Consider the following 13100-nt stretch of genomic DNA (forward strand, 5'->3'; position numbering starts at 1 on the left):
ATTTTGATTTCAAAATATCTTTTCTAACTTCTTATCTTTTCAAAAATTGACTTTCAAATCTTTTTCAACTAACTATTTGACTTTTTGTTTGTTTCTTATCTTTTTCAAAACCACCTAACAACTTTTCTCTCTCTTTAATTTTTGAAAATACTTCCCTCTTTTTCAAAAAATTCTTTTTTTTAATTAATTGTTTTAAATTTTAATTTTAATTTTATTTCTTATCTTTATTTTCGAAAATCATTTAACTCCTTTTCAAAATTTATTTTCGAAATTCCTTCCCTCTCCTCTTCTTCTATTTATTTATTTATTTACTAACAATTCTCTTCACCTCTCTTCATCTCAAATCACTACCTCTATCCTCACCCTTCTGTTTGGATTCTCCTTTCTTTATTCCTTTTCTTCTTCTACTAACAATAAGGAACCTCTTTACTGTAACATAGAGGATTCCTCTTCTCTTCTTTTCTTGTTCTCTTCTTTTTCATATGAGCAGGAACAAGAAAAAAGGCCTTTTCTTGTTCTCTTCTCTTTCATATGAGCAGGAACAAGAAAAAAGGCATTCTTGTTGAAGCTGACCCTGAACCTGAAAGGACTCTGAAGAGGAAACTAAGAGAAGCCAAATTACAACAATCCAGAGACAACCTTAAGAAAAAGGAGATGGCAGCCGAACCCAGCAACAATAATGCAAGAAGGATGCTTGGTGATTATACTACACCTACTTCCAAGTTTGATGGAAGAAGCATCTCAATTCCTGCCATTGGAACAAACAATTTTGAGCTGAAACCTCAACTAGTTGCTCTAATGCAACAGAACTGCAAGTTTCATGGACTTCCATCAGAAGATCCCTGCCAGTTTTTAACTGAGTTCTTGCAGGTCTGTGAGACTATTAAGACTAATGGAGTAGATCCTGAAGTCTATAGGCTCATGCTTTTCCCTTTTGCTGTAAGAGACAGAGCTAGAGCATGGTTGGACTCTCAACCTAAAGATATCCTAGACTCCTGGGATAAGCTGGTCACGGCCTTCTTGGCTAAGTTCTTTTCTCCTCAAAAGCTGAGCAAGCTTAGAGTGGATGTTCAGACCTTCAAACAAAAAGATGGTGAATCCCTCTATGAAGCTTGGGAAAGATACAAGCAGATGACCAAAAGATGTCCTTCTGACATGTTTTCAGAATGGACCATGATAGATATATTCTATTATGGTCTATCTGAGTTCTCTAAGATGTCACTGGACCATTCTACAGGTGGATCCATTCACCTAAAGAAAACGCCTGCAGAAGCTCAAGAACTTATTGACATGGTTGCAAATAACCAGTTCATGTACACTTCTGAGAGGAATTCCGTGAATAATAGGACACCTCAAAGGAAGGGAGTTCTTGAAATTGATGCTCTGAATGCCATTTTGGCTCAGAACAAAATGTTGACTTAGCAAGTCAACATGATTTCTCAAAGTCTGAATGAATGGCAAAATGCATCCAACAGTACTAAAGAGGCATCTTCTGAAGAAGAAGCTTATGATCTTGAGAACCCTGCAATAGCAGAAGTAAATTATATGGGTGAACCTTATGGAAACACCTATAATTCATCATGGAGAAATCATCCAAATTTCTCATGGAAGGATCAACAAAAGCCTCAACAAGGCTTTAATAATTGTGGAATAAATAGGCTCAACAATATCAAGCCTTATCCATCATCTTCTCAGCAACAGACAGAGAATTATGAACAGAGTACCTCTAACTTAGCAAATTTAGTCTCTGATCTGTCTAAGGCCACTTTAAGTTTCATGAGTGAAACAAGGTCCTCCATCAGAAATCTGGAGGCACAAGTGGGCTAGCTGAGTAAAAAAATCATTGAAACTCCTCCTAGTACTCTCCCAAGCAATATTGAAGAAAATCCAAAAAGAGAGTGCAAGGCCATTGATATAATCAATATGGCCGAACCTAGAGAGGAAGGAAAGGACGTGAATCCCAATGAGATGACCTCATGGGACGTCTCTCAAGCAAGAAGGAGTTCCCTATTGAGGACCTAAAGGAATCTGAGGCTCATATAGAGACCATACAGATCCCATTAAACCTCCTTCTGCCATTTATGAGCTCTGAAGATTATTCTTCCTCTGAAGAGGATGAAGATGTAACTAGAGAGCAAGTTGCTTAATATCTAGGAGCCATCATGAAGCTGAATGCTAAGTTATTTGGTAATGAGACTTGGGAAGGTGAACCTCCCTTGCTCATCAGTGAACTAGATACATGGGTTCAGCAAACCTTACATCAAAAGAGACAAGATTCTGGCAAATTCTTAATACCATGTACCATAGGCACCATGACCTTTGAAAAGGCTCTGCGTGACCTGGGGTCAGGTATAAATCTTATGTCACTCTCTGTAATGGAGAAGCTGGGGATTATTGAGGTACAACTTGCCATATTCTCATTACAAATGACAGACAAGTCAGTAAGACAAGCTTATAGATTGGTAGAGGACATGTTGGTAAAGGTTGAAGGCCTTTACATCCTTACTGATTTCATAATCTTAGACACTAGGAAGGAGGAGGATGAATGCATCATCCTTGGAAGACCTTTCTTAGCCACAGCAGGAGCTGTGATAGATGTTAACAGAGGAGAATTAGTCCTTCAATTGAATGGGGACTACCTTGTGTTTAAAGCTCAAGGATCTTCTTCTTTAACAATGGAAAGGAAGCATGAAAAGCTTCTCTCAGTACAGAGTCAAACAAAGCCCCCACAATCAAACTCTAAGTTTGGTGTTGAGAGGCCTCAGCCAAAATCTAAGTTTAGTATTGAATCCCTACATTTAAACTCTAAGTTTGGTGTTGGGAGTCTACAACATTGACCTGATCACCTTTGAGGCTCCATGAGAGCCCACTGTCAAGCTATTGACATTAAAGAAGCACTTATTGGGAGGCAACCCAATTTTTATTTATCAAATTTTATTTTTCTTTTTTATTGTTCTTTTATGTTTTATTAGGTTCATGATCATGTGGAGTCAGGAAAAAAAATACTAAAATTAAAAACAAAATCAAAAATAGCAGAAGAAAAATCACATCCTGGTGGAAGGACTTACTCGCGTTTAAACGCCAGTAAGGAGCATCTGGCTGGCGTTCAACGCCAGAACAAAGCATGGATTTGGCATTGAACGCCAAAAACATGCAGCAATCTGGCGTTTAAACACCAGGATTGACACTGAGGAAAGCTGGCGTTCAACGCCAGAAACATGCTGCAGATGGGCGTTGAACGCCCAGAACAAGCTTAGAGCTGGCGTTTAATGCCAGAAACAATCGCCAATCTGGCGTTAAATGCCAGGATTGCATGCAGAGGGTATTTTACACGCCTTATTGGTGCAGGAATGAAAATCCTTGACACCTCAGGATCTGTGGACCCCACAGGATCCCCACCTACCTCAACTCACCTTCTCTCTTCTTCACCAATCACCTCAATCTCTCTCCCCCATATCTTCTTCTCCTTCTTCTATTCTTTCTTCTTTTGCTCGAGGGTGAGCAACATTCTATGTTTGGTGTGGTAAAAGCATAGCTTTTTTTTTGCTTTTCCATAACCATTGATGGCACCTAAGGCCAGAGAAACCTCAAAAAAAAAAAAAGAAAAGAAAGAGAAAAGAAAAGGGAAGATAAAAGCTTCCACCTCTAAGTCATGGGAGATGGAGAGATTCATCTCAAAGAAACCTCATGGAGAGATTCATTTGACTGCACATCAAGAGAGCATGAGGAATTTCCTCATGAAGAAATCCCTGAGATACCTCAGGGGATACATGTTCCTCCACATAATTATTGGGAGTAACTAAGGATAGGAGCACCAAAATCACTAGGGATCTTGCGACAAAAGCAAGGAAGAGACATAAAGGAGCTCAAAAAGCACCATTGGTCCTTCAAAAGCCGCCGCCCTCACTAAGGTGGACTCATTCCTTAACTTCCTTGTTCTTATCTCTCTGTTTTTTGATTTTTATGCTATATATTTGTTTATGTTTTGTGTCTCTATTTCATGATCATTAGTATTGAGTAACTATGTCTTAAAGCTATGAATAATTCTATGAATCCTTCACCTCTCTTAAATGAAAAATGTTTCTAATTCAAAAGAACAAGAAGTACATGAATCTCGAAAATTGTCCTTGAATTTAGTTTAATTATATTGATGTGGTGACAATAATTTTTGTTTTTTGAATGAATGCTTGAACAGTGCATATTTTTTATCTTGTTGTTTATGAATGTTAAAGTTGTTGGCTCTTGAAAGAATGATGAACAAAGAAAAATGTTATTGATAATCTGAAAAATCATGAAATTGATTCTTGAAGCAAGAAAAAGCAATGAAAAAGCAAAAGCTTGCGAAACAAAAAATTTGCAAAAAAAATAGAAAGAAAAAGAAAAGAAAGCAAAAAAAGCCAATAGCCCTTCAAACCAAAAGACAAGGGTAAAAAAAGGATCCAAGGCTTTGAGCATCAATGGATAGGAGGGCCCAAGGAAATAAAGTCCAAGCCTAAGCGACTAAATCAAGCTGTCCCTAACCATGTGCTTGTGGCATGCAGGTCCAAGTGAAAAGCTTGAGACTGAGTGCTTAAAGTCGTGATCCAAAGCAAAAAGAGTGTGCTTAAGAGCTCTGAAAACCTCTAACTGAGGACTTTAGCAAAGCTGAGTCACAATCTAAAAAGGTTCACCCAGCTATATGTCTGTGGCATTTATGTATCTGGTGGTAATACTGGAAAATAAAGTGCTTAGGGCCACGGCCAAGACTCATAAAAGTAGTTGTATTCAAGAATCAACAAACTTAACTAAGAGAATCAATAACACTATCTGAAATTCTAAGTTCCTATAGATGCCAATCATTCTAAACTTCAAAGGAGAAAGTGAGATGCCAAAACTGTTCAGAAGCAAAAAGCTACAAGTCCCGCTCATCTAATTGGAACTAATATTCATTGATATTTTGGGATTTATAGTATATTCTCTTCTTTTTATCCTAATTTATTTTCAGTTGCTTGGGGACAAGCAACAGTTTAAGTTTGGTGTTGTGATGAGCGGATAATTTATACGCTTTTTGGCATTGTTTTTAGGTAGTTTTTAGTAGGATCTAGCTACTTTTAGGGATGTTTTCATTAGTTTTTATGCTAAATTCACATTTCTAGACTTTACTATGAGTTTTTGTGTTTTTCTATGATTTTAGGTAATTTCTGGCTGAAATTGAGGGACCTGAGCAAAACTCTGATAAAAGGCTGACAAAGGACTGCTGATGCTGTTGGATTCTGACCTCCCTGCACTCGAAATGGATTTTCTGGAGCTATAGAACTCCAAATGGCGCGCTCTCAACGGAGTTGGAAAATGGACATGTAGAGCTTTCCAGCAATATATAATAGTCCATACTTTATCCGTGATTAGATGACGTAAACTGGCGCTCAACGCCAGTTCCATGCTGCATTCTGGAGTCAAACGCCAGAAACACGTCACGAACCAGAGTTGAACGCTAAAAACACGTTACAACTTGGCGTTCAACTCCAAAAGAAGCCTCTGCACATGTAAAGCTCAAGCTCAGCCCAAGCACACACCAAGTGGGCCCCGGAAGTGGATTTCTGCATCAATTACTTACCTTTGTAAACCCTAGTAGCTAGTCTAATATAAATAGGACTTTTTACTATTGTATTCAGAGTCTTTTGACCAGTCTTTTAATTGATCTTTAATCAGTGTATGCGATTTTAGACCTTCATGGGGGCTGGCCATTCGGCCATGCCTGGACCACTTTCACTTATGTATTTTCAACGGTGGAGTTTCTACATACCATAGATTATGGGTGTGGAGCTCTACTGTACCTCAAGTTTTAATGTAATTACTACTATTTTCTATTCAATTCAGCTATCCCTGTTCTAAGATATTCCTTGCACTTCAACATGATGAATGTGATGATCCGTGACACTCATCATCATTCTCACCTATGAGCGCGTGACTGACAACCACTTCCGTTCTACCTTAGACCGGGCGCATATCTCTTGGCTTCCTTAATCAGAATCTTTGTGGTATAAGCTAGATTGATGGCGGCATTCATGAGAATCTGGAAAGTCTAAACCTTGTCTGTGGTATTCCAAGTAGGATTCAGGGATTGAATGACTGTGACGAGCTTCAAACTCGCGATTGTTGGGCGTGATGACAAACGCAAAAGAATCAAGGGATTCTATTCCAACATGATTGAGAACCGACAGATGATTAGCCGTGCCGTGATAGAGCATTTGGACCTTTTTCACTGAGAGGATGGGATGTAGCCATTGACAACGGTGATGCCCTACATACAGCTTGCCATGGAAAGGAATAAGAAGGATTGAAGGGAGACAGTAAGAAAGTAGAGATCCAACAGGGACAAGCACCTCCACACACTTATCTGAAATTTCCACCATTGAATTACATGAGTAACTCTATCTTTATTTTCTGTTTTATTTATTATTCGAAAACTCCATAACATTTACTATCCGCCTAACTGAGATTTACAAGATGACCATAGCTTGCTTAATACCAACAATCTCCGTGGGATCGACCCTTACTCACGTAAGGTATTACTTGGACGACCCAGTGCACTTGCTGGTTAGTTGTGCGGAGTTGTGACTAAGTGTGATTCACGTTTGAGAGCGCTACCAAGTTTTTGGCGCCATTGTTGATGATCACAATTTCGTGCACCATTCCCATATGATGATTCCGAAGGGCGACATCTCCATGGAGATGTGTCGGGTTGGCAGTTGAACTGACAATGTGATATCATAACTAATAGGGCAGGCATTCATCATGTGCATTTTCTATCTGTTTGTTTGCTTTTTCAAATTATAGTTGCTTGCCTAATTGTATAACATGCCTAATTGCTATTTGAATTACTTGCCTTTTATGCTTCTACTTGTGATTTACTTGCATTGTGTATAATTGTGATTTCTACTGGGATTGAGGAGGTTCAGAAAGCGGTGGCAATGGAATCGCATAGAGGATAGGTTGGTGAAGGCTGTTGGACAGCGGTGTTTGGTTAGGATAGAAATTCACTAAGATATAGTACTCTGTTTAGTTTTGATTAAGGCTTTATATAATTATGCTTATTTGTTTTAGAATACTTTAAGTTTGAATTCTTGTGATGGATATGGAGTCTAGGATTGCCTTTGGCGTCCTGGGGTCTTATATCCTACATCATTGGGCACTGTTACCATACTGAGAACCTCTGGTTATTATACCATATTTTTGTTGTGTTTTCAGATGCAGGTTGCAACCCACCTCGGTGAGTTGTTTGGTCGGTGACAGAAGCGGAGGATCCGGATACTTCTTTTTGAGTCTTTTGATTTATTTTGTATACATCTCTCACTTTTGTATTTTGTTTTACCTAGAGGCTTGTATAGGAGAGAACAAATTTGTATAAGTTGTTTTTACTATCTGTTTCTTTTGGTCTGTATATAGCTAGCCGGCTTAAACTCCGTGAGCCGTGGCTAGTTTATCATGATATTATACTCCTTATCTTTTGTTATATTATATGTGTTTCTTGTGCCTTAAGCTAGTAGCTTTGTTAGTACATTTTGCGCTTTTGAAATCATGTTTTTGAGTTATACCTTTCATCAGGCTTCTAGATAATATTATTTCTTCTATATATTTATATGTATGAGCTTTGAATTGTTGTAATCCTTGATTATTCTTTGCCTTACAATGCGAGGTAAAGCTTATGCTAATTAGGGTGTTACATTTAGTGGTATCAGAACAGTTCGTCCTCTTGAGCCTGAGGGATGGACCGATTATGCTTCATTACATACTCGTGTGTCTTTTCATTGATGCTATTAGGTTATCTGGTTGATATATGTATAGCATGCTTGTTTTTGAGTGCCTGTTTGGGATAATTGAAGCACTAGGCTTTTGATATTGAGACTGATCACCTTGATATCGATTGTTTGGTGTAGACAGGAGCCCTAAATGGCCACTCGCGGACAAGGTCAAGCACGTTCACGAGAAAGTAGGAATGAGCAACCAGCTGATAACCATGCCGAATTTATGGCGGCTATGGCTAATTTGGCAAACACTATGGAGGCTAATGCCACTGTAACTCTGCAAGCTGTGCAGAGGTTAGGCCAATCAGCCGAAAACAAAAATAGAAATGGTAAAGGAAACACTAATGATAATGTTGAGGGGGCGGCGATAGCACGGGAGGAGTTCCGATGACTTTGGCGACGTTCCTAAAGGTTCATCCACCAACTTTCTGAGGATCAACCAATCCTACAGAAGTAGACAACTGGTTCCAGGCTATGGAGGGTGCTATACAGGCGTATCACGTTCCGAATAATCATTATGTCAAGTTTGCTGCTTATCAGCTTGTGGGAGAGGCCCAACACTAGTGGCAAGCAGAGTGCCGCTTGCTCCAGCTCCAGAACACCGATGTTCTATGGGACGTATTCCAGACGGCCTTTTACAAGAAATACTTCCCTGAGTCTGCAAGGGAAGCAAAGGAGATGGAACTGATGCAGTTGAAGCAAGGTTCGCTATCAATGGCGGACTACAAAAGCAAGTTTGAGGAGCTATATAGATTTTCTAGGACGTGTCAGGGTCCCTCGGAGACCTACGAGAGCTAGAAATGTATTAAATACCAAAGAGGGTTGAAGGACAACATAATGGCTGCTGTGGTTCCTATGGAAATTTGCACTTTTTCTGATTTGGTGAACAAAGCAAGGGTGGTTAAAGAGTACGCCAAGACCGTAGCGGCATCCAAGGATACTCATGGAGGAATACTAGTAAGGGACGTGGCAAGTATTTCCATCCTATAGGTCAGAGTTTCAAGAGAGGAGGATATGTGCCTCAAGGGTAAGGAGGCTTCAGAAAGAACCCTTAGGATTAGTTTCAGCGTGGCAAAGGAAGAGGAAATCAGAGTAAGAATTCTCCGGATTTGACTTGTGTGCGTTGTGGACGTTTTCATCCATATAACTCTTACAAGATTGGTTTAGGTGGGTCAGAGTCAGCACCAGGAGCGCATTTTTGCTGTAGATTCCAAGGATGCTTCTAAGGCGGGTCCTTTAATGAGAGGTATATGTCTTATTGGCGATAAAACATTAATTGCATTGTATGATATTGGGGCTTCGCATTTGTTTGTTTCTATTGCTAAAGTTAAGGAATTAGGCTTGAAAGTGTCAGAGTTACCATTTGAACTGCATGTACATACTCCGCATTAGATAGTTATAACTAGGTCAGGGTGTAGGCAAGTAGGCTTCAAGCTCGAGAGTAGAGACTTCGTGCATTATTTGATCTGTTTACCAATAGTTGGGTTGGAGATGATTTTGGGATTTGATTGGTTGTTGAAGAATCGGGTTTTGTTGGATTGCTTTGAACGGATAATTTGGTTTATGTCGGAAGGAGAAAGTGGGGTAGTGATAGCTAAAGGTTACTACCTGAACTCTGTAAGGGTGCACTGTAGTGGGAAACCCAAGACTTAGATCAGATTTTGGTGGTTAGAGACTTCCCAGAGGTACTCCCGGAGGATATTCCTAAATTTCCACCTCAAAGGGAGATTGAATTTGCGATTGAATTAGTGTTGAGAGCCGGGCCAGTGTCAATTGTGCCTTATAGGATGGCTTCGATAAAGCTGGCCGAGTTAAAGGCTCAGTTGGAGGAGCTTCTGAACAAGAGGTTCATTCGGCCGAATGTAACACTGTGGGGAGCGCCAGTTTTATTGGTGAAGAAGAAGGATGGATGAATGCGACTGTGTGTGGATTACTGACAGTTTAAAAAAGTGAATGTGAAGAATAAGTACCCGCTGCCAAGGATAGATGACTTGATGGATCAACTGCAAGGAGCTGGAGTGTTTTCCAAAATCGATTTAAGATCTGGTTACCATCAGATAAGGTTGAAGGAGGATGACATCCTTAAGACCACGTTTAGGATGCGCTATGGACACTACGAGTTTGGGTTATGTCCTTTGGGTTAATGAATGCACTTGCTGTTTTCATGGATTACATAAACAGAGTGTTTCGTCCCTTTTTGGACAAATTCGTGGTAGTTTTCATAAACGACATCTTGGTTTACTCTAAGACAGCGAAAGAGCATGAGGAACACTTAAGGATTATGTTGCAAATTTTAAAGGAGCAGAAATCGTATGCTAAGTTGTCGAAGTGTGAGTTTTGGAAGGAGGAAGTGAAGTTCCTAGGTCACGTGGTGAGCAAAGGAGGAATATCAGTGGATCCTTCTAAGGTAGAAGTGGTGATGAAATGGGAAAGACCGACGACAGTGACGGAAATCAGAAGCTTTTTGGGCTTAGCTGAATATTACCGAAGATTCATTGAAGGATTTTCCTGGATTGCACTACCAATGACTATGTTGACAAGGAAGGAAGTGTCTTTTGTATGGACGTCGGAGTGTGAAGAGAGTTTTCAGACCTTGAAGCAGAAGTTAACTTCAGCACCTGTTTTAATCTTGCCAGAACCACATGAACTGTTCAAGTTTACTGTGATGCTTCCTTGAAGGGTTTGGGTTGCATGTTAATGCAACACCAGAATGTGGTGGCTTACGCATCATGTCAGCTGAGACCGCTTGAGGTAAATTACCCAACTCATGACTTGGAATTAGCGGCGATTGTGTTTGCATTGAAGATTTGGAGGCACCATTTGTACGGAATGAGGTTTAGCATCTTTTTTTATCATAAGAGTCTCAAGTACATCTTTGATCAGAAAGAGCTAAATATGCGTCAGAAGAGGTGGATGGAGTTGCTAAAGGATTATGATTTTGAATTGAGTTATCATAATGGAAAGGCGAATGTGGTAGCAGATGCATTGAGTCAAAAGTCCTTGACGATTGCTTGGATGAGAATCAAGGAGGAGGAGTTGGTGGGTAAGTTTGTGGATCTTAAGTTGGATATTGGTGAAGTTACCGGAAGAGCTTGCCTGAATCAGTTACAGATCTCAAGTGACTTTAAATCCGAACTCCTAAAGGCTCATCAAAATGATGACGTGTTACCTAAGGTGTTGCCAACTATTGAGCAAGGGAAGCAGTGGAGAGTGTCATGGGATCAAGATGGATTGTGGAGATTCAAGGGTAGGATCATTGTGCTGGATGTTGGGACTTTGCGGCAAGATATATTGAAAGAAGAGCACAAGAGTAGATTTTCTATTCACCCTGGGAGTACTAAGATGTACGACGATCTAAAGGCTATGTTCTGGTGGCCAGGTATGAGGAATGATGTGGCAGAACATGTCTCCAGGTGCCTGACGTATCAGAAGGAAAAGATAGAGCATCAGAAACCGTCAGGAATGTTACAGTCACTTGAAATTCCTCAGTGGAAGTGGGAAGGAATCGCAATGGATTTTATGACCAGTTTACCGAGGACTAGGTCGGGATTTGATACAATTTGGGTGATCGTGGATCACTTAACCAAATCTGCTCATTTTCTGCCTATTCGAGTGAACTGTTCTATGGAGGAGTTAGCAAGGCTGTACATAAAGGAGATAGTAAGGTTGCATGGTGTACCGTCGAGCATAGTGTCGGACCGTGATCCCCGATTCACTTCAAGGTTTTGGGGAGTTTTCCAAAGAGCCTTCGGTACGAAGCTATGTCTCAGTACCGCATATCATCCACAAATGGATGGACAGTCGGAAAGGACTATACAAACATCAGAAGATATGCTAAGAGCATGTGTATTGGATCAACCCGGAAGTTGGGACCGCTACACGCCATTGGTGGAGTTTGCGTACAACAATAGCTTTCATGTGAGCATTGGGATGGCTCCGTATGAGGCTTTGTATGGACGGAAGTTCCAGTCTCTACTCTGTTGGTATGAATCTGGCGAAGCAAGTGTTTTGGATCCTGATTTGATAGCAGAGACTACTGAGAACCTTAAGAAGATTCGTGCAAGGATCCTAACTGCTCAGAGTCGACAGAAGAGTTATGCGGACCAGAGAAGGAATCCATTAGAGTTTGAAGTGGGAGAATATGTATTTCTGCGAGTTACACCGACAACTGGGATTGGAAGATCAATTAAGACAAAGAAATTGAATCCGAGGTATATAGGACCGTTTGAGATTCTAAGGTGATTCGGGCCGGTGGTGTATCAAGTAGCCTTGCCACCTCATCTATTTAACCTGCATGACATATTCCACGTGTCACAACTCCGTAAGTACACGTTGGATTTAAATATGATTTTTGAACTCAGTAGAATTTTTTGAGTCAGAAAAAGTGTCTTCTGTGAAAAACCGTGAAAAATTGCGAACTGGCAATTGAACCGGTTGGACCGGTTCAAGTCTGCCCGGTGCTGCACGAGAAAAAGTGGAATCAGCCAAAAACCATAGAAAAACATTAGAAATAAAAAACCAGACGTTAATTTTAAAGGTTTGGCCCGAAGTTGGGCCAAACGAGCTAAAAGCGCTAACGGGTTAGACTGGGTCCAAGTTGGGCCCAAGCCCAACATATATAAGGTTCATTTAATGAACCAATCAGCAGAAACCACACTCTAACACACACACACCCAGCTGAAAGAGAAGGGGAAGAAGAGAACCCCTGAGCACTATTCATCATCATCTTCTCAAGCTCATATCTTGAGCTACAGAGCTTCGATCACCGCACCGTTTGTGGCTACGCGTTCCTTATGGAGAGCTCTACAAAACACAAATAAGAAACTGGTAAGGAAAGCTCGAATCCCTCTCAGTTCTTCACCTCAAAGTTTCGAGTTTTAAGGTTTTGATTAAGTGAGAATTTATGATTTTTGGGTGTTTAGGTTCACTCTAATCCTTGCTTAGCATTGGGTTTTGGCTTCCAAAGCTATTGAGAAAGGTAAGAGCTCTTGAACCTTGGTGGGATTATGTTTATGTTGAGCCCTAGGTTGATTTATGGTGATTTATATGTATATAGCTTGATTATTGTGTGTTTGGAGCTTGTTGGTGCTTATTGGAGTTACATTGGTGGTTGGATTGTGGTTGAAAGCTCATTTGGTGTTCAATTTTGAGTTTTGGACATATTGGAAATTGGCCAAGATATGGTTTTTGCTCCTCATTTCTTCTTCTTCTACTCTCTTCTTTCTTCTTTTGCTCGAGGACGAGCAAACATTTTAAGTTTGGTGTGGTAAAAGCATTGCTTTTTGTTTTTCCATAACCATTTATGGCATCCAAGGC

At 40.2% G+C, this 13100-nt stretch overlaps 2 protein-coding genes and 1 non-coding gene across 3 annotated transcripts; 2 read left to right on the plus strand and 1 right to left on the minus strand.

Moving 5' to 3' along the window:
- Positions 1-1053: 1053 nt before the first annotated feature.
- Positions 1054-1157, minus strand: LOC127740805 (small nucleolar RNA R71). The gene has a single exon (XR_008001662.1). It is a non-coding gene; the product is annotated as a small nucleolar RNA R71 (small nucleolar RNA).
- A 7464-nt stretch (positions 1158-8621) lies between these two features.
- LOC110273554 (uncharacterized) lies at positions 8622-9928 on the plus strand. Its single transcript, XM_021126728.1, has 4 exons — positions 8622-8741; positions 8952-9158; positions 9419-9646; positions 9746-9928. The coding sequence occupies exons 1-4, from the start codon at positions 8622-8624 to the stop codon at positions 9926-9928; spliced, it is 738 nt and encodes a 245-aa protein (XP_020982387.1).
- LOC107458511 (uncharacterized mitochondrial protein AtMg00860-like) lies at positions 9928-10461 on the plus strand. The gene has a single exon (XM_016076720.2). It carries the CDS (start codon positions 9928-9930, stop codon positions 10459-10461), a length of 534 nt encoding a protein of 177 aa, XP_015932206.2.
- The last annotated feature ends 2639 nt before the right edge of the window (positions 10462-13100 follow it).

This window comes from Arachis duranensis, chromosome 7, assembly GCF_000817695.3.
Source record: "Arachis duranensis cultivar V14167 chromosome 7, aradu.V14167.gnm2.J7QH, whole genome shotgun sequence".
NCBI classification, from domain to species: Eukaryota; Viridiplantae; Streptophyta; class Magnoliopsida; order Fabales; family Fabaceae; genus Arachis; species Arachis duranensis.

Coding starts and splice junctions, on each gene's coding strand:
- LOC110273554 (XM_021126728.1), top strand. CDS start 8,622: ATGGCTGCTGTGGTTCCTATGGAAATTTGCACTTTTTCTGATTTGGTG. Junction 9,159..9,418: donor AGTTACCATTTGAACTGCAT/GTACATACTCCG, acceptor GGTGCACTGTAG/TGGGAAACCCAAGACTTAGA. Junction 9,647..9,745: donor AGAGGTTCATTCGGCCGAAT/GTAACACTGTGG, acceptor GTGAATGTGAAG/AATAAGTACCCGCTGCCAAG.
- LOC107458511 (XM_016076720.2), top strand. CDS start 9,928: ATGAATGCACTTGCTGTTTTCATGGATTACATAAACAGAGTGTTTCGT.